This window comes from Camelus ferus, chromosome 1, assembly GCF_009834535.1.
Source record: "Camelus ferus isolate YT-003-E chromosome 1, BCGSAC_Cfer_1.0, whole genome shotgun sequence".
In the NCBI taxonomy this organism is placed as follows: Eukaryota; Metazoa; Chordata; class Mammalia; order Artiodactyla; family Camelidae; genus Camelus; species Camelus ferus.
The window spans coordinates 79786787-79807221 of record NC_045696.1 but is presented as its reverse complement, the minus strand read 5'-3'; the positions used below and the strand labels follow the sequence as shown (position 1 = coordinate 79807221).

Genomic DNA, 20435 nt, shown 5'->3' with positions numbered 1-20435 from the left:
ATGGGAGTGTATCAATGATATTTGTTAAAATTTCAAATGTGAAAACTCTTGGCTTCTAACTTAAGGAATGTATCCTACAGACATGCTTGTGTTCATACAAAATGATATATATACAAGGTTATTCACTGCAGCACTGTTTCCAAACACTGGAAACAGTCCAAATGTTCATCATATGAGGAATATGTATCTTCAATATAATGGAATGTTATATAATGGTAAAGAGGATAAAATATGATATAGAACAGCCTCTAAGACTTACTTTTAAGTAAAAAAAAATAAAGTTGAAGAAAGAATATTGTGTACTACTACCATATTGCTTATATTTACTAACTTAAAAGATAAACAGTGGTTGCCCATTGGAGGGGAATTGGCTGTTTGGAGATAGGGCTAGAAAGGAGACTTTCCATTGCATACTATTTCATACCTCTTGAATTTTAACTATGTGAATATTTTACCTATTTAAAACAATGAGTGAGAAACGTCAAATACGTAATACAAACGCGGTGAGTGGCCTCCCCCCACTTGTGGTGGTCACGCTGTGTGTGGGTGAGCTGATGAGTGCCCTGAGGATTCCACTGTGCACGTTACTGTTGTCAGGATGCACTTAAGTGGAGGTCAAAAACCCATCACAGCCACCTACACCTCTCTCCAGCTTCACCTAAGCCTTTCAGCATTCATTTTCATTTTTTTCATCTTCCTCCTTTGACAGCCTAAATTAACTAGTGGCAGTGGCCACAACTGTGTGATGCCATAAATGAATGTCCCCATGTGTAAAACCGTGTTCTCTGGACGCCTCCTCTGAGAAGAACTCCGCCTAAATCCATCACTTAGCAGTAGGGAACTGCTTTAGAATGCACCCTCACTGTTCATGCCACTAAAGCAGAGAGAAATATATAATAACTCAACTTTAAAGTAGCTGTGAGGACAGCTCTCTGTGGGAGCCAGAGATGCTGAGCAGGACCCTGGTGCCAGCAACGGCTTTCTGTGCCCTAAGATGACATATGTCTCCGGTGTTAGAGAGCATACTATTTTACTTACTTCTTTTGCTTAAGTGGATGCTTGATTGCTGCTCTCATAATGCATACAAATGGTAGGACGTTTCATTTCAGATTAGTATCAGGGCTGAGCTACTTTAAACTATCCTCAGGTACCTTTTTTTGGTCCACTGCTGAGTGAAGGTTTACAGTTAAAAAAATGATTAAAAACAAAAGAACCAGTTGTAAAGTTACCAGCTTTCAACATTCACACCTTATGAAGGCATCAGAAAGTGTGAATATTGACTGTTTCATTAGTTTTCATTTTTCACTATTACGCTTGGTATTTCAAAACGTTCATTTGTTGTGTTTAAAACTTTACATGCCAACAAATAATTATCACCCTATCTCAAAGCCAGTGCTCTAGGAAGCATCCCAAATAGATTGTACTAAAAGCATGGAGTATAAACACGTATGTATGCGTATGTGCGCGCACACACACACACACTATGTTAATAAAGTCACCAGAACTCTTATTTATCAACATTTTAAATTACTTTTTTAAGTGCTCAAAGTAAATTAGGGTAATTCTTTTGTTAAAAAAGGTGTGCTTATTCATGTATTGATATGATTCCTCCTCAGCACTCATAAACAATTATTCAGTACTATTAGGGATATCAAAAACCAAGAGAAATCCAATAAATATAAGTGAACATATCAAGATACACAAACAACCTTGCTGACTGACTTTAAAGGCATATTATAAGATTATGCGATTTATCATTGTAGCAGTTTATGTAATGCTAATAACCCTTCCTGTTTTTCAGTTAGTGCAATCCATGTATAGAAATAAAAGACACAGGAGAGGTACAAGTAACAAAAAGAACATTCCCTTTACATTTTGCTGGGTATGAAAACCTGCCTTCCTCCTTTCCTTCAGAATAAAGCTTGCTGAGCTGTCCCTGACTGAGCACAGGTGGATTACATACTCACCTTCACCTGGGCTAGACTGTGGACCAGTCAGAATGCAGAGAAGGGATAATTCACACTTGCTGCCCCAAGCATGTTTCAACCCCTCATCGCCTCTTTGAATGAGACACTCCCAGTCTCATTCCAGTTGTGCTTTGTGGCTTCTCTCTGAGACCACTTCTCCCACTGTGGCCTTCTCTCGTGTTCATGGTCCCTTCCCACTGTAAACAAATCACCCCATGCCCTTTTTCTCAAGAGGCTGAATGTTTTTTATGTTCTTCAATTTAAGCTGGACCTTCCAAGGAGCCCACTCCTCTATAGCCCCTGTCACATGGGGTTTTTGTCCTTCTTGTCTCTTAGCTCAGTGTCACAGAACATTATGTTCTTTAGCCATTCTACCCTCTCTAATCTGTCATCTACCAGACTTGATTATTCCCCCACATTTACTAAGAGTTGACCCCTGGATGACAGTTCCTCTTTGCTTTTTGTCCCAACATCATCCTGAGTGACTTCAGACCCAGCTGTGGATGACTCACCTAATATCCTGACCTCTCACTTATTTTTTTAAAACTCCTGAACTCTTCTCACTAATAACCCAGTCTCATGGAACATAAGCTGTCAAATCTTACACTCCAATACCACTCCTTGACCAAACCTCTTGGTTCTTCAGCTCTTTCACTCCCTTAGCCTCAGTTACCTTTCCTTCAATGGTCAGTCCCTGGACCACTATATACCCTCTCAGATCGAACGCTCTCTTCTGTCCTTTCCTGCCCAGCCCAGACCCACAGTTCACCATTATAATCACTCTCTCATCATTAGTCACAATAATTCTGTCCTCTGATCCATTTCATCAAAACCTAAATTCTGAGTCAATGAAAACTTTTGGATGGTCAGAGACACAATGTAGAAAATCACATAACTTTGCAGTTTGTTGTCACTATAGATTCATGGTCCCTCATAGAGAGGCCTTGAATCCACTGCTTTAACCCTATTTAGCCTTTGTTTAGTTTGTCTCTATTGTCTGTCCAATCTTTTTCAAATTCTTCAACTGCTTTCAACTCAATTAAAAAAATCTAAAAATTCTCTCAATTTACCCTCCGCCCATAAAAACTCTTCCTTCCTATCTCAGTGAAACAGGTTCCCATGTGTTCAAATCTAACCTTTCAATTTGTTTCCAGACCCCCATCCCTTAATACTTCCTTAGGCGATCTCACACCTTTTCATTACTTTTATTCTGTCTGTGGACTTTTTCAATATAATCCTGTCCAGTATCCATATCCTTAAAAAATATGAAAATCAGCCCATCACTCTATATTCTCTTTGAACTACTGTTGCATTTCTTCTTTCCATTCAAGCTAAATGTTTTGAACTCTTTTCCTGCTTCTTCCCTTTCCAACCTCATCATTGCTTCTGGCAGTTGGCTATATTGAGAAAGGCTGTGTCCTGCAAGCACAGCTTTCCCTTTGATTACAAGCAATGAAATCAGGCATTATTTGCAGGTGATGGTTTATTCTTTTAACAGAAATTATTGAGATTATATCATCTGTGCTCAATCATATAATGAGACAAAGATTTATTGTGTCATTTTGTGAAATTATGCTTGCTTAATTCTAGTCCACATTTTAAACATGAGACGTATGAACATGGTTAGTCTAACTTTTCAGATCTAAACTACTTCCTTCCCAGGCTTGCTAAACTAGTGCCCAGTCCCAGTCTTGATTTCTAGTTGAGTTGCAGTGATAGCCATTAAAGTTGTTATCTTCATGGACATCTGACAGCTAATGATTATTTTTTACTCTTAATGCTACCTTTAGAAACTCTGTAACTAGATGTTTTCCCAAAGACTCCAGTCCATGAGGAGCAACGTCTTAGGGTTCTTGCTTCATTAATTTAGTCTCATTCTTTCTTAATCTGAGAGGTGGTCTTTTCTTAGTTACTCACGTTCTCTAGGATTATTTCCTCATCCCTCTTTCTTACTACACTTCAGGTGGCACCAGTTATGAATGATACCTCCAAATATCTATCTTTGGTTGGGAACTCTCTGCTACACTTCCTGCGTGCCTCTAACCAACAAATGTGCTGCCATCACCTGAACTTGCCACCAGCCTTCACACAAAACACATCCAAAATTGTATTCATCCTCTTCTTTAAGTGTGCTCACGTTCCTGAGTTGGTGGCACTTTGATCCTTAGAAAATGCTTCTTTGTTTCTCACCTGCCACCAAAATGTGAACATTTTTCTTACTCCCTTCCTCCCCCATTCCTCCTCCCATCCTTCTTTTCTTCCTTCCTTCCATCCTTTCTCCCTTCCTTCCTTCTTTCCTTTGTTCCTTCCTTCTTTCCTTCACTTTGGTTTCTCCTCTTTATACTTACTATTGCTTATCTGGGTCTACCTTTTACTTCTCTCACCTAGATTATCACAAGTATAACCTCCCATCGGCCTCTAGTCTTTTCCCTCTCAAATCTGCCTCCAAACCAGCGGCTTTCAAATATTTTTGACCAAGATCCATGATAAGAAATGTGTTTTACATCACAGTCAAGATACATGCACATGCACACACACACACACACACACACACACAGAGTAAGAGAGTACAAAAAAAGGACCTATTTTTCTTTATCCTAGCTACCATTCTATTTATAGATAGATATAGATATACCTGGATACATAACAGGAACAAAATTTTCACAGAGTAAAACTTATCTTCCAATATTCCACAAATTCTGATATTTTCCATTGTATCTCAGGTCAATTCTGTTGATTTAAGTTAAATGTAATGTTGGTCACAGTTCATTAAATTGATTTCATAGCCCAGTAATAGGCTATAACCCAGAGATGAGCACTGCTTTTGTTCTTTACATACACTAAAGTGATGTGGCAAAAATAAATAAGTAAATAGGTCATTGTCACCACCATTCCCCACGTTAATCCTCTTGAGAGGTCTCCTGTTACCTACTGGATGTCCAAAGTTTGCATGGCTCCCTGGCCACCCGCCAGCTCCCCCAGCTTTATTTCCCCCCATTGTGCTTTTCACTTTCTATGGTAGCAACACTCTACTCCTTCCTGTTTTACCCTGGAGTTTTCTCTTTATACTTTCTTCATACTCTCATCCCCCTGGCTGTTTTCCCCTGAAATCAATCTTGGGTCATGACAAATAAAATGTATACAATTAGAAGAGTATAATTATATTACAGATGTAACTGAAGAAAGGATAAAGAGCTATAATATTGGGATTGAAATCTTATACATCCTTGTAGCTCCTATAATAACCAGCAAGGGTTGATAAAGTAGTAATTACTCAATGTTTCTTTCATTGATTCTTAATCCTTTTTTTTTTTTTTTTTTTTTACATTATTACTTCCTTATCCTAGAATCCACTTATTTCCTTCAATACCAGTTTCAGTTTCTTCTGCCTGGTTTTTAAGGCCATCTAGAATCTGGCTCTGTCCACTCTTACTTCATAATAATGCCTTCCTCTGGCCGTCCCATCTCCTTGCTGTTCTTATTCTTTTTCATGATTCTTTTCTCAAGTTCTACATCCTGCTAGTAAGTTTTCCCTCAAATAGCATACTCATTTTCCATCCCCTCTGCCCACCCTACTTTTCCATTCAGCTCTTTACTTTTTAGGTTCATTCACACCTTTAAATTCACCCAAAGTCCTCTCAGCATTTCCATGAGTACTTTATGCATTTTTATCTCTTTGTCTTTAATAGAGAATAATAATAGTTCCCAACTCACCGGTTATTGTGAGAATTAGAGGTGTTAGTTTAGATAAAGTGCCTGCCACACAGAGTTCATGCTCATAAAATGTGTATCACAGATTCCAATCGAACGTTCCTATCCTAAACCTTTGTTCTGCATGGGCATTTCACATCACTGAACACCTGATAGATTTCTAATTGCCTTATTGTTATAGAACTTCTGTCTAAAGCTTGACTCTAAATCCTTTGAGAACCACATCCCTGTCATATAATGTTCTCTTACTGCTGTATCACTCAATAAGTTGATAGAAAGTAATGATAAAATGGTTACTTAAAAATTTGTGGTTGATTTCTTAGTATTACTTATCCCACAAAATCAGTGATTAATTATTCTTTGATTAGTAGCATAATTTGAATCATCATCTCATCACTATCATCATCATCATAGACCAAAACAAGTATTCCACAAGTTATTTATTTTTGGATATAAAATATACTTTGGTAGTGGCATTCAAGTATATATGAATCTGATGTTCAAGGTACTGGTAACAATTCATTCGAAATAAGGAAACCACGCTGAGACAGTGCAGTGAAAGTTGTTTTCCCTTTTTTATTACACCCTGCCTATCTACATCCTGCTCTTGGATAGAAACAGAATCATCTCTCAGGTGGAAAGAAAGTATTCTCTATTTTAGTGAATGTCAGATGAGGCAACAGAAGAGTTAACTAATAACCATATGTTGAAATGGAAATTTTCCCCTAACTTTCTTCTAGATAATCTGAATCAAGAGAGTAACCACAGCCTCACTCTGTGCTACATTTCTGTAAACAAATTCAAGTGGATCTCATCGACTCAGTACCTGCAGAGTCTGCTTGAACATCACATGGCGTGATGTGTGAAGGCTGGAAAGGGGTAGAGGAAACAGAGAGAGGATTGCTGTTTTCAACTTTATCTGGCTTTGGAAGCCTTGGAGGAAATTTTGAAAGTTGGATAGTGGGAGAAATTTGAGGCAATATTATCCAACATTTGGATAAGAATCATCTTTTTTTTAATGTCTGTGAACCTCAACATGGAATCATCAAACTGAATAACAGTTTAGGGTTGTGTCAGACTTCAGTGACTGAGTTGGTTAGGTTTTGATTCACAACAATGTGAAGAGTTAACTACATTTAAAAACACGCTAACATTTACTGTCATTTGAATCAAACCCATAACGACCACTCATAAACTATGGAAATGATTCTGCTCATGAAAAAGATCTTGCTCAGCTTCCTTGGATTAATAATTCATTTTTTGTGAGGTTATCACTAATGGGACGAATTTAATATTTCAGACACACGTATTAACTAATCCTGACTGGTGTTTAGTGTTAGTCTATTTCTTAGCGTTAACAGGAAAGTAGTCATTAAGTTAATTTGCTTTTTAAGTGAATTTGAGATTATTTTAAGTGTACATTTTCATGACAATGACATTCACATTTTTCTTGATGCTTTAAAATGTTTAGATCTTGCTTTTCTTAATTCCCTTTAAATAAGCACACATGGGGTAACACCTATTGTAGGTGATTTTAAAGGAGAAGGAAGTGATGAGCATCTTTTATGCTAGTGGTTCTCAACTATTAGCTGTTCAATAAAATGACCTGGGAATCTAAAAAACACCAGTGCCCCAGGCATGGTCATTGCCTGAACCCCAGAGAATGTATCAGACTCTCTAAGGGTGGATTTCGGCATCTGGATATATTTAATAGCTCCCCTGGGTGATTGTAATTATGTCAAGAACCTACAAGGTTCATAATATTTTTAGATGAAATGTGACTCTATTTCATTTGTAACATGATACAAGTTATACTACAGTCTTGCTTATTGAAAATTCTCCTAGTCACCTCTCCCCACCCTCCACACTCTCACACTATGGGGAAATGTGGTTCTCTCTGCGATAGCCAGTGCCTGTCTTGCAACCCTCACCTGCCCCATTGTCTACTCTTTCCCTCCTTTTGATTCTCCCCATCTCCCTGCCCGCAAGCTCTCTCACTTTATGGGCTATGGGTGCTGCATGTGAGTAAGAATTGTTGCTCCTTTCCTTGTTGTGTCAGTGGCAGCTCTTGTGCAGGAAAGGGAGGGGAGCTTAGCCAGAGTCAGATGAGTGGGAGGGTGGGTGTGCTGGGGGCAGGGGTGGGGGGCGTGGAGCCAGGGCCGTTTGGGTAACAGCCTCCATAGGAACAGGAAGCCACCAAACAGAGGAGTCGCCTTGGACATTCTTCCCATTCCCTATCTCTCTCTTTTTTCTTCCTTCCTTCCTTCCTTCCTTCCTTCCTTCCTTCCTTCCTTCCTTCCTTCCTTCCTTCCTTCCTTCCTTCCTTTCTTTCTTTCTTTCTTTCTTTCTTTCTTTCTTTCTTTCTTTCTTTCTTTCTTTCTTTCTTTCTTTCTTTCTTTCTTGGAGTATAGTCAGTTTACAATGTTGTGTCAATCTGTGGTGTACAGCACAATGCTTTGGTCATACATGAACATACACACTAATAATACTCAGCCTGAAAAATATTGTCTTCCTTTAACCACACATCACCTCTCCTTTGTGTAGCTTAAATCTCCTATTGATATTTTTGATTCCACTGAGGTCAAGTTGATGACCACTGGAATTAATTAAACTACATCAAGGTATGTAGGAAGTCCTTCCTTCTAAATGTCCACTTGAAGGACACATTTCAGGAAAAACCTTTAAAGATATAAATAATAACAACACACTAAACTAAAAATAGAAAAAGTACATAACTTGAAAATGCAAATAAAATCCTGGAATGCAGGTAGTGGGAGCCTATTCTTTGTCTCTAATCTCTGACTTCTTGCTGGCAGGGACTGAGTTTTATGTATATTTGTATCCCCTCCACTGAAAGAGCCAGTGAATGTTAGTGGTATTAACGTATTTTTTTCTTACAATGGCAAATTCTGCTCTTCCGGAGATTGGTCTTATTTAACTAGTGCTTAATTATAGGACTATATCTAATTTTATTGTTTTATTTTGAGATTAAGGGAGGTATTTGCTTTGTATTTTCCTGTTATGTAAATTTAATAGCATTTAAAAAATATTTTTTATCATTAAGTACTTACTAGCTATGGTGTCCCTGAATGGGACAAAGATGGCAACAATCAAGGTAAAAACTGAAATATTTAATTCTGACCATACAGAGTTCAACAGTCAAATTATATGTGACTACTAAGAAAAAATGAACTATTTCTAGCATAACAGCTTGTGTATTCAAGTGAAAGCTTGTATTTTTTTTTTTTTGTCAGAAGTAGTTAATAGTTCAAAATTGTGTTTAATTTAGATCACTGCTTCTGAAAGAGGGAATAGAGTAAAAAGCAATGAATTATTTTGGTCTCTTGCTTTGGTTTCATTTCATATGTCATTAAAATAATACTATGTATGTTTTTAATGTTAATTAAAGGAAAAAGGGATATGGATTAAAACAATGATGATAAGCTACTGAATTGGGCAAAATCCTTTGGGGTGCTAAAGTTTTAAGTTAAACACATAGTGTACAAGGAAATGAGAAACTTCAGAAATACAGTGACACCCTGTACATGGATTTAAAATTCATCATGTTTTCTAACAAGCGAGTCTCCACGAAAGCACCTTGTAGTTGAGTATTATTTCTTATCATTCCTGCTTAACAATGCTCTAAGACATTCAGAAAGTTGCTCAAAGTCACACAGCAATTAGCTATCAGAAGCAGTGTCAAACACAGATAATCTGACTCCAGATTTGGTGCTCTGTCCATCACAGCTCTGGACCCACGTGGCCACCTAGGGCTACGTGAACCAGACACATGAACGTGCTTATTGCTAACTTGCCAGATAGGCAATGGGGCAGGCGTTCACAAACCTACCACTGGTATGGCATAAATCCTTGCTACTCAGAGTGGTCCCTGACAGCAGCATGGTCATCACTGGGGACCTTATCTGAAATGAGGCCTCTATCTGGGTGCTGCATCAGGGACCTGAAGCATCAGAATCTGCATTTTTAACAGTGCTCCTACACAACTTTTATACACATTGAAATATGAAAAGCTAGAGTGTAAATCATTCTTGACGTGAAATCAGGGCACCTGAATTCGATCTCAGCCATGCCACAAACTAGCTGGTTCACTTTAAGTAAGCTTTTTAACTTCATAGAACATCAGTTTTTTTTTTTTTTAATCTGTGAAATGGGGCTGATAATATCTGTTTTTGAGGATTATTATGATGATTATTTCAATAAAAGGGCCTGGACCTCAGCAGGAGTTTAAGAAATGCACACTGAATCCCTGTGCAAATCCACAGTTATGTGAGGTTCCCTCAGGCACTCAGTGAATTTGGTCAACTTGATTTCCTGATTACGTTGGACTAGGAACTATCTGTGTTAGAATCCATTTACATTAAGCTTTCTGGGATGTCCACATTTTCATGCCCTAGAGATTGGTTACAGAATTATTCTCAGCAGAGCAATTATAGGTGAGGCTGCCCTATAATGAGATATCTTTGCTACTTCATTAAATAAACCCCCTTGGATGGGTTCCAAAATGGACCTGCCTCATACCAAATTCCATTACACTGGAAGTAATCTCATAAGAAGGCCCTGGTGCGGGTTCAATTGTCCTGGATACCTAGTGTTTACCATAAAGAGAATGTGTTCTAGAACAGTGATTCCCAAAAGCTGGTTCTCAGGCCAATGTTTTACCGATCCAAGGGGCAATACAAAAAAAGACAATTTAGTCAACTTTTCATAAAGTTGAATTATAATCTTTTTTTTAAAAAAACTTCATTCTGAGAGTATGCCCTATTTTCTTTCTATCTTTTCAATGTTAAACTGCTCCATATTTTTATGAAATAATGATGAAATAGATGGTAATTTTTGTAATGTTCTTGCGCAATAAAAAATATAAAATCAATTTTCTCCCTTCTCCAATTTTTTTTAATTTTATTACCCTTGAAATCCCAAAGTTCTGAACTATATTTTTATAGAAAAAAATGCTTAAAAAGAAATTCTTTCCTATGAAATTAGTGAGGGGCATAGAGCATTTTAAATTGGGAATCAAACTGCAAAGTTTTAATTGAAGGGCAACTTTGTTCAACGTCAGCATCTCACACAGTGTAAAAGTTCCTCAAACGGCAACGCGGACAAGGACACCTTGGGATGTTAACATGCAGATCCTGATTCTGCAGGTCTGGCACAGCTCAAAGTTCTGTATTTCCAACAAACTCACATTTTGAGTAGTAAAGACATAGTGGTTAAGGTGGTGAGCTCTGAACCGGACCACCCTGGTCTATCTCTTGGCTCTACCACTTTTAACTGTTGACCCTTGAGCAAGTTATTTAACCTATATCTCCCTTAGTTTACTTATTAGCAACAAAAGAACAGTCACAGTCACATCTCATATGTTTGTTGTTAGAAAAAAATGGAAAATGGAATGTAAATATTCCCAGAATGTAAAATACAGTACTGGACATAGAAAGAGCTCCATAAATGTGAGTTATTAGTCTAACTTCACAGATCAGTGACTATAGCATCAAGATATTAAAAAAAAGATTAGCACCTCAAGGAGTTCCTATGTGATGAAGTAGGAAGAATTTTAAATTCTGTTTGGTGAGGGTTAAGCTGTGTTCTGTCTTCTTTGAGTGGTTCAGTGGGATTGCTTGAAGCTACGAATCTTGAAAGGCATGTATAGATCTATTCTTTTTTTAATTGAAGTATAGTCAGTTACAATGTGTCAATTTCTGGTGTACAGCACAATGTCCCAGTTACGCATATACATACACATATTCATTTTCATATTCTTTTTCATTAAAGGTTATTACAAGATATTGAGTGTAGTTCCCTCCACTATACAGAAGAAACTTTTTTTTAAAATCTGTTTTTAGTAAATCTCAAATTCCCAAATTTATCCCGTCCCACCCCCTTTCCCTGGTAACCATAGATTGTTTACTATGTCTGCGAGTCAGTTTCTGTTTTGTAGATGAGTTCATAATGCCCTTTTTTTTCTTTTTCTTTTTCTTTTTTTTTTAGATTCCACAAATAAGTGATATCATACTGGTGTTTTTCTTTCCCTTTCTGGCTTACTTCACTTAGAATGACCACCTCTAGGTCCATCCATGTTGCTACAAGTGGCATTATTTTATTATTTTTATGGCTGAGTAGTATTCCATTGTATAAATATAGCACAACTTCTTTATCCAGTCATCTGTCGATGGACATTTAGGTTGTTTCCATGTCTTGGCTATCTAAATAGTGCTGCTATGAACATTGGGGCACATGTATCTTTTCAAATTAGAGTTCCCTCTGGATATATACCCAGAAGTGGGATTGCTGGATCATATGGTAAGTCTGTTTTTAGTTTTTTGAGGAATCTCCATACTGTTTTCCATAATGGCTGCACCAAACTACATTCCCACCAGCAGTGTAGGAGGGTTCCCTTTTCTCCACACCCTCTCCAGCATTTATCATTCATGGACTTTTGAATGATGGCCATTCTGACTGGTGTGAGGTGATACCTCATTGTAGATCTATTCTAATTCAAAAAGTGAAAGTTTCTCAATTATTGAGATCTTAAGAGTAAGGTTGAAATAATGGTACGGTTTAGATTGCATGCTGCAAACTTTTGAGAACCTTTAATAATTTCTTTGAATGTTTATAAATGACAAGAAAAATATGATCAGTATATTTCCAGACCTTAAGTTTTCCTATAGGTCTTTACTTTATCAATAATTATTCTTTTCCCCATGAACAGTGCAGCTAGAATGTTTATTAATTAATCTCTTCATAATTTTTATTGACAGCTAAGCAATTTGTTGAAAATGTGTGTATTGCTTAAAATGCAAATGCAACTACATGAGGATAGTGTCTTATATTTCTTCATTTTAATAGAATCCCTACTATTTTTACTAGAGGGTGAATTTATATACTTATTCTTTAAAAGTTGCAGGTAATAACACCTAGGCATAAAAATGTGATTTAATATAGAGTTGTGTTTTTATCTTCAGTTTATACCTTTTGCCCTCTGGTGTGACTTCTGCTGTGATTTCAAACAGAAGAGCAAATGATAACTGATTTTAACAAAGATTGATGAATTGGTTACAGAGCTAAGGGCTAATCTTACCTACCTAACTGGTTCAACTTTATATAGTAAAAAGAAGGCATAGAAAAAAAAGTTATTTCATGAAGCACATTTAAATAAACACCTGTGTTCTGAAATCCTAAGAGATTAAAGTTGACTGCTTTTTGGAAGCTAAATTGTTATCTTCTGAATCATTGCATACCATTTTTATCTTGTTCATTATAAAATACTAGAGAAAGAAAAATATCATATGGTATCACTTATATGTGGAATCTAAAAATAAAAAGATACAAGTTCTATTTACAAACTAAAACTAGACTAATGGACATAGAAAACAAACTATGGTTACCAAAGGGGAAATTGTGGGGAGAGATAAATTAGGGGTTGGGGATTAACAGACATGTATTACTATATATAAAAATGATAAATCACAAGGACGTACTGTATAGCACAGGGAACTATATTCAGTTTCTTGCAATAACATGTAATGGAAAAGAATCTGAAAAGAAAAATATATATGCATGTATATGTATAACTGAATCACTTTGCTGTACACCTGAAACTAACACTGTAAATCAACTACACTTCAATAAGTTTTTTTTAAGTCATACATTTATCTATCTAGTTAGTGACTATTTTATAAAAACAAAAGAATTTAATATTTTGTTAAGAACACAGGGAAACTAACATATAAGCAGAATATTTCTAATGGGTTTATTAGAGAAATTGGAAGTTATAGTATCAGTTAATAATATTCACAAATTTCCAGGGTTTTCCCCCAGTTTTTACTTTCTATTTCTTTTCCATCATCTTACCTTTAACCACAGTCAGTCTGCTGTCGACTTGTACAGCTGACTTTGTACCACCCAGTGGACGAGCATTTTGTATGCCTCTCAGTGCCTCCCAAGTAATAAGCCCTCCATGGGAAAGCTGCTTGTTATCCTTCAGTATCCATATCTATTCTCCCCTTCTTCCTCAGTAATAGCACCCCTGAATGTTAGGGCCATTGGGAATAAAGACCATATTTTCCAGTCTCACTTGTAGGTTTGTGCAGCCACATAACTAAATTTGGGTTAATGAAAAAAAAAGAAAAAAGAAGACTAGAAACGGTGTTGATACTTCCATAAAGTGTGCTTGGCAGGACGCAGTGTGCCTCTTCCCTTCCTCTTGCCCCTCCTGGATGGCCAGAAGGTGTATGTGATGACACCAGCAGGAGCTGCCATTTTGGATCATGAAGTACAAGCCACATCCTGAGGGACAAAATAGCATCTGGCACCCTGATGATCGCCCCATACCCCATACCAGCGCTTGGTTGCCTAACATTTATGTGGGGAAGAAAAACCTCTCTTGCTTTAGACACAGTTATTTTGGGTTTCTGTCACTTGCACCCAAAATTTGATCCTAACTCCACACACTGAAATATTGATGCATCTGTCTCTTATGTGTGATCTTTATCATTATGCCGTGGTCTCTGTTCAGCCACCCTATCTTACTCAAAGTCATGTTAGGACCTAAGGAAAAGCAAGAGAGACATTAAATAATGCCCGAGAACACTCCGTACTGAGGAAGTTAAATTTAAGAGAAATTAAATTCAGGAGAGGAAAGAGTTAAAGAGGTTAAAAATCTTTTATATTCCCAGTAACTCTGGTTTATTAAGAGACATTCTAGGTAAGATTTCAAAAGTTAACTCCCAAGATAATTAGACAAAAGCTAGGCCAGATGTCTAAGCTAAGTTTTGGTCTCAAAATAATTACCTTTGTTAATTACCAGTAATTAGTGTCAGCATCCAACTCTTTCCAGAAAACCTTTGAGTGAGGGGGAGAAGAGGAAGAAAGTGAAAGAGAGAGAGAGAGAGAGAGAGAGAGAAGAGGGGAAGAGAGAGAGAGAGAATGTGCACAGTAGAGTCAGAACACAAGCATCTTCCTGTACAGTTACACACCTTGGGGTCATTAAAATCTGATTCAAATTTTACAATTTTGAACAGTGATTTTTATGGAAAAAAGTGGATATTTTCTTCCAGTGAATGCAGATATCTTTTGCTTCTACCTAGACTTAATTTGAATTTTATGTTCTGTCTTATTTTATGCCTTTTCTTTCCATTGTCAAAATGTTTCTTTTTATTTACCTATAAAATTACACCTTTAACCCTGCCCCCCACTCCCCCAAAAAACTTTCAGCTGAAAATAGCCCTAACAGAAGTGCCCACAGTTCTTCCAGGAGTCTTTACTTAGCTTCCTTTCCTCAGTCAGAAGCTTCTTTCTAGTCTTTAGCTCACAGAACAGCAGGGGATTCTCAGTGGTTGGTGGATAACTTAATTTGGGGGGTCAGTTTTTATATAGTTCAGAAGTTTACATAGTGCATCACTTTTCCCTTTGTGTGAATGAGACTTTATAAAGGCAGAAATATTCATAGATGCATCTACTGTGTGCTACCTCATCACTTCATGTCTCTTTGGGCCTCCTATTTTTGTGCTTAGAGTTTCTTTTTAAATATTCAGGGGCACCTTAGTCTCATATTGTGTATTAATAATTCATTGTAGATGTAGTCATTTTAACTGGCAAGTAACAGTGGAGATAATACTTTACTCTTTAAATCTCCATCACAGACCTCTCACACTGCCCATGCCCCATGTCCCATGGTGGATCAATCACTCCTTTATGCCGTCTCTATTTCTGTTCACTGGTTTATCTACCTTACTGGACTTTTAGAGGAAAGGCACCATGTCTTAACTCAGCTCTTGTATCTCCAGTGGCCTCTAGGCCTATATAAAATGCATTGAAAAAACCTTTTTTTTTGTAATTAATGAAATACTCAGTCACCAATATTGCCAAGCCAGTGGGGCGTCTGGTTATACACTCTGGTCGTTTTATAAATTCATTGAGTCATGAGATGGTGCAATTTTTCCCACTACCTTTTTTTGTGTTTTATTGGTGAGTCTCACATTTATTTTAGCTCATGGGCTGTTTCTTTATGCCGAGATATTGACCAACTTACCTGCTTCCAGAGAGAAAAATAATTATTCATAAGGCTTAGTAGAATGGGAAGGAAAGTGAAGTTTGATGGGAAGGTAGAATGGTGTTATTTTGCTTTTAATCAGTATTATGCATAAATTATCAGCACATGCTAAAGAGTAAAGATGGTTATGTTTAATCATGAAGACTACATGTCAAAAGGGGACCCTTTGTATACTCATTAACTGCCTATTTCTTGAGAATCTATATTCTGCTCACCACCCCTGTACTAAAACTTTTTGGCTTTTATAGGTGTACATCTAAATTACAAAACCAACTGCATTTAATATATGACCATTCACTGCTGAGTTTGTTAAAGAAAAAGCATGAGATATGCTTTTGGGGGTGATTTCTGTATGTCAAGTGCACACAGGCATATTAATTTGCAGGCACATCCTATTTATGTAAACTGGGACCTGCATAGCCCCGATATCATTTGGTATTTTCATCCCATGATCACTGTTCATTACAGAATGATCAGAGCTGCTAATGTAATTACAGCTCTCCCTTTCACAGCTTCCTGTCACCAATCTACATTTTCTTTAATCCCATACCTCCAGTGCTGTTCTGAACTGTCCTGCCGCCACGGCGTATTTCTTCTGTCTGTAGCAAGAGCTGGCATCCTTTAAGGCTACCTGAAGCCATTTGTCAATCTGAGGCGGAATGCTGAAATTCAGCACACGCAAAGGGTAAACTATTTCAGCAGCTCGGTATATTGGCCGAATCCCAGTGGGCATGAAGGACTTTACAAACTCATAGCTCACGTCCTCTTCATCGACGTAGACCAACTTCACCTCCACATCCATGATATTCTTTAAGGGGATATGAGGCAGGGGCAGGGTGATCAACGGACTGTCAAGTTCTATCATCTTTGCCTCTTTCTTTCCAGCTGGCTTTTCTTCACCATCTGCCTTCCTTTTAAAGGCCACTTTCTCTAAATCATTGCTTTGTTTTTCTTTGATGCTCTTTGCCATTTTTATTCTTTCAATTGTGATTTCTACTTGTCTATCTCTACAGCTTTTCTTAATCTCTCGTGGCATTTCCAGGATGCTGGGTGGGTTTGCCAGGGTGGACATTTTCTTGCTTGTGTTCATCTTTGGAATGAGTTGACCAGGATAGACCCTATTTACTGTATTCTCCACACTCCTACTGCTTCCTGAATCCATTGATTCCCCCCTGAAACTCCTGTAGGGGTAAGAAGAAGAAAAATAATTAAAACAAAATTTTGAAATTCCAATGTCTTTAGTATAGTCAGGCTATAGTCAAATTCATTTAAAATACTGTTGTATTTATTATAGGTATTCATAACCTTAAAAGTAAAACTGTATGTACATTATCTGCTGTTTTACTAAGGAAGTAATATGTTTCAGTCTCAAAACTTGCCAAGAATTTGTTGAAAACACATTTAGACAATGTCTTAAAAATAATCATCTATAGCTGAACAACGTTGAGTGAACTTTTTTTTTTATGGGGTGCCCAAATTCATCGAATAGGAAAACGTTATACATAGCCACTGAGGACAAAAAAGACAAAATCTGACTCAATATTAATTTCCTCAGAAAGGCAGGTGGTCTAGAACTCATTATAAAATATACTGCTAACCTGCATAATAGACTTGGGAGTCTGAAGAAACCACAGCTGCTTCCTCTGAAAGGCTTCCAGAAATGTTATGAGCACAATGTTTCCTCAGTTTGTTTCTTCTATTAGAAATGAAAATCTTAAGCTTAAACAGCTTTAAAGGTAACCATCGTTCAGAACTGACTTGAAAGCATAAGAGCATGACCTTCACCTTCTCATTAAATGTGAAGCCATATATTTATCTTGAGTCCTACTGTATTAATATCTTTGTAGCAATGGTATCAATGTTGTACTGTTTGAAGATGAGGCACTTTCCTAAATCACTGATGTTCAAAAATATAACCAACACTCTTTTGATTCAAAGGTTTCTGAATACTATTTTTGCTTCTAGATTAGTTTCAAAATACAAAATACGTTAAGACCAAATAATTATGTAGTATATTTTGTTCCCATTTTTAAGACTCTTTCACCTATCATATTCTATCCTGGAAACAACTCTGTAGGATAAATAGGAATAACGAACACATTTTTCAAAGAAACTAAGAAATAGAGGGGTTAAGTTGCTTATCCCAATTGGCTTTTGGTCATTAACAGAACCTGGATTCCTGTTTCCTCCCTGGGACTTCCACTCACTAACTGTTAGCTTGGGGTACTTCCTCTAAAGCATGCTGTTCTTTAGGATGGCTAATAGGAGACTTACCTCAGAACACAAAGAGAAGAGAAAATGCAAGAAAGAAGGGCTGAGTATGATAATAAGATAACGAAATGAAAGCTAACACTATTCTTTCTTCTCTTTCATTTTTCTACCACAGGGACAGTGCCTGAGTCAAGATAATAAAGTCTTGGGAAGTTTCTCAAAACTTACAATTTTGTGGATGTTGTTGATTATTTTCATTTGTTTGCTTGCAAGACAGGTTTGCCCTAGAAAAACTTTTAAAGACTGTGAAATTTGACCCAGTAATACTTAAGGAAAGTAAAGGAAGAAACAAAACTGTACATGAGTCTAACCTTTGAGGCACTTTCTTCCTCCTACCATTGTATATTTGTGTCATCAGAAAAGGTTTAGGTCAAATGTGGACATAAAAAATCTACTATGCTGACCTATATTATCTCATAAGAAAGATCGAATTCCAGTAATTCCAATAACAGCTATCTTGGATGTTAATTTGCAAAAGTTGAATACCAGAAAAATATTTCCCTAGTGATTTATACTGGTGTATTAGAGTTGTATGTCTATTGGGGGGGGGAACAATACCTCAAAGATTAAAAATGTTTCCAGTTTATGTTATGCTCAGTATTGAAGAAGATAGTCATGACTGGTTATCTTAAGACCCATCAGCACAGCTTTACTTCAGGCAAGACCCTGTTTCCTTTTCCTCTCTTGGATTCATGGTTGGCATCCAATATATCGCTTGGATCACTAAGGTGGCTACTTAGAGTAGTGAGGGAAAAACTGTCTTGACGATCACTCTATCTTATTGTTGCTCTTATGCCACATATGATTTGGTTTGAGTAAAAGTCAGCTTCAGTCTTTGAATTACAATCTCCAGTGGATGGACACTCAAGATATACATCTACACCAATAGGTTTCTTTCAGTAGCAGAGATGCAGAAATGGAATTAGCATAACTTCAACACCCAACATGTATAGTTGAAATTTTGAGTAAAGTGTATGTACCACAGTGGCTAAGTTCCAGATAAAACTTGACTCTTATGAATACTATAGAAATTATATTTATGTCCTCTTTGTCCAATACTATCTGTGAAGCAAAAGAGACGTGAAGCTCTTGAAACTTGTTCAAAGCTCAAAATATCTGATTTTAAGGATCTCTGATTCATATTTGTTCTTACTGTCAACTTCAAAAATATAAACAGGAAATGTGGGTAAGCTGTTTCAAAATTTTCATGGTATCCCCCCTAGATAATTTTTCTAAACTCTCTCTCTGCTTCAAGCACCAGAGGCTAAAACGTGTCAGAATATCTGTAGTTGGTTGTAGTTAGTATCATTCTTAATGTCTACAGCAGCATTACGTCTCTCTTCTGTATTTCTTTTCATATCTCTGGAACACGTAAACTTATCTTCACAACCACTAATTTTGGGACTCTCCCTCACTCCCTCTACTCCGCCCTTTCTCTGCCTATTTTCCCTTCACATTCCCCTACTTCAGTCTTCCTGCCAGTTGTCTGTACCCCCCATCCCAACAGCACACATTTTTCTTTTCAAGAAAGAAAATTTTATTGCTTTTCAGAAACAAGCTTCTGACTGTTTTTTCATTAGCTCTTAAAGCTCTCTGTAGAAATTGTAATTTTGTTCTTCAGTGAAGTTCTTTTTCATAAGAAACAATAATAGAGGGTGAAAAGGTGTACCTGGTGTATAGAGCAATCAGAGGGAAAATATTTGTAAGCAGATGTTTCGTTTTCAAACATCTGGAAGAGCAATTATTCTAAATTTGTCTAAGAAACAGGTAATTCAGGTCCCCTCAGAAAAACCAGAATAAATATTCTGTCTAAAAGTGGCCTAAATGTATAGGCAGAAAAAGCATGGCCAAACCCAACCAATATTTTTTCATGTTGGTTCCAAAGCAGGTGACTTCAGCTTCAGTTTTAGAGCCTGTTCTTAATAAAAAATTCTTGCGTGTCTACAGAAGAGTTATGAAACTGCTCACTTACAGCTTTTAAAAAAAATTATACAACTGCATTTAAATAATACGGAATTTAAGGCCTTTCACCAGCTCGCCCAATGTGTGTTTCCAGACTTATTTAGCACTCCTTCTGTAAACTGCTCTGAAGTCAAGCTGAACCTCTTGTTACTTCCAAAAGATAACTTATTTTCAGTCTGTCTGCTAAGAATTCTCTGTCTTCCTGTTTTCCACCCCATTCTACCTGGCCAGCCCTCGCCAGAGGTTATCCATCTCTCCCTCCTTGGAGCACTGACGGCATTTATAGTCCTTATTTTCTACATTGCAGTTATGCATGAATGACTTATTTTTTCCAATAAGCTTCCTGAAAGCAGAAATATGCTCTACTTATCTTGACATTAGTTCAGTGCTTTGCAGAGTCGACATTCAATAGATGCCGATCAATATGGATACTGTGAATCAAAGGCTAATTTAAA

General features: G+C 37.1%; 1 protein-coding gene across 1 annotated transcript in view; it reads right to left on the bottom strand.

Moving 5' to 3' along the window:
* SPATA16 (spermatogenesis associated 16) overlaps window positions 1-16943 on the bottom strand; it is a 181268-nt gene extending 164325 nt beyond the window's left edge. The window contains exon 1 of the mRNA XM_032484198.1: window positions 16298-16943. Coding sequence (XP_032340089.1) covers window positions 16298-16909 — 612 coding nt within the window. The 5' untranslated portion in view covers window positions 16910-16943. The remainder of the gene's footprint in view (window positions 1-16297) is intronic.
* Window positions 16944-20435: the final 3492 nt, after the last annotated feature.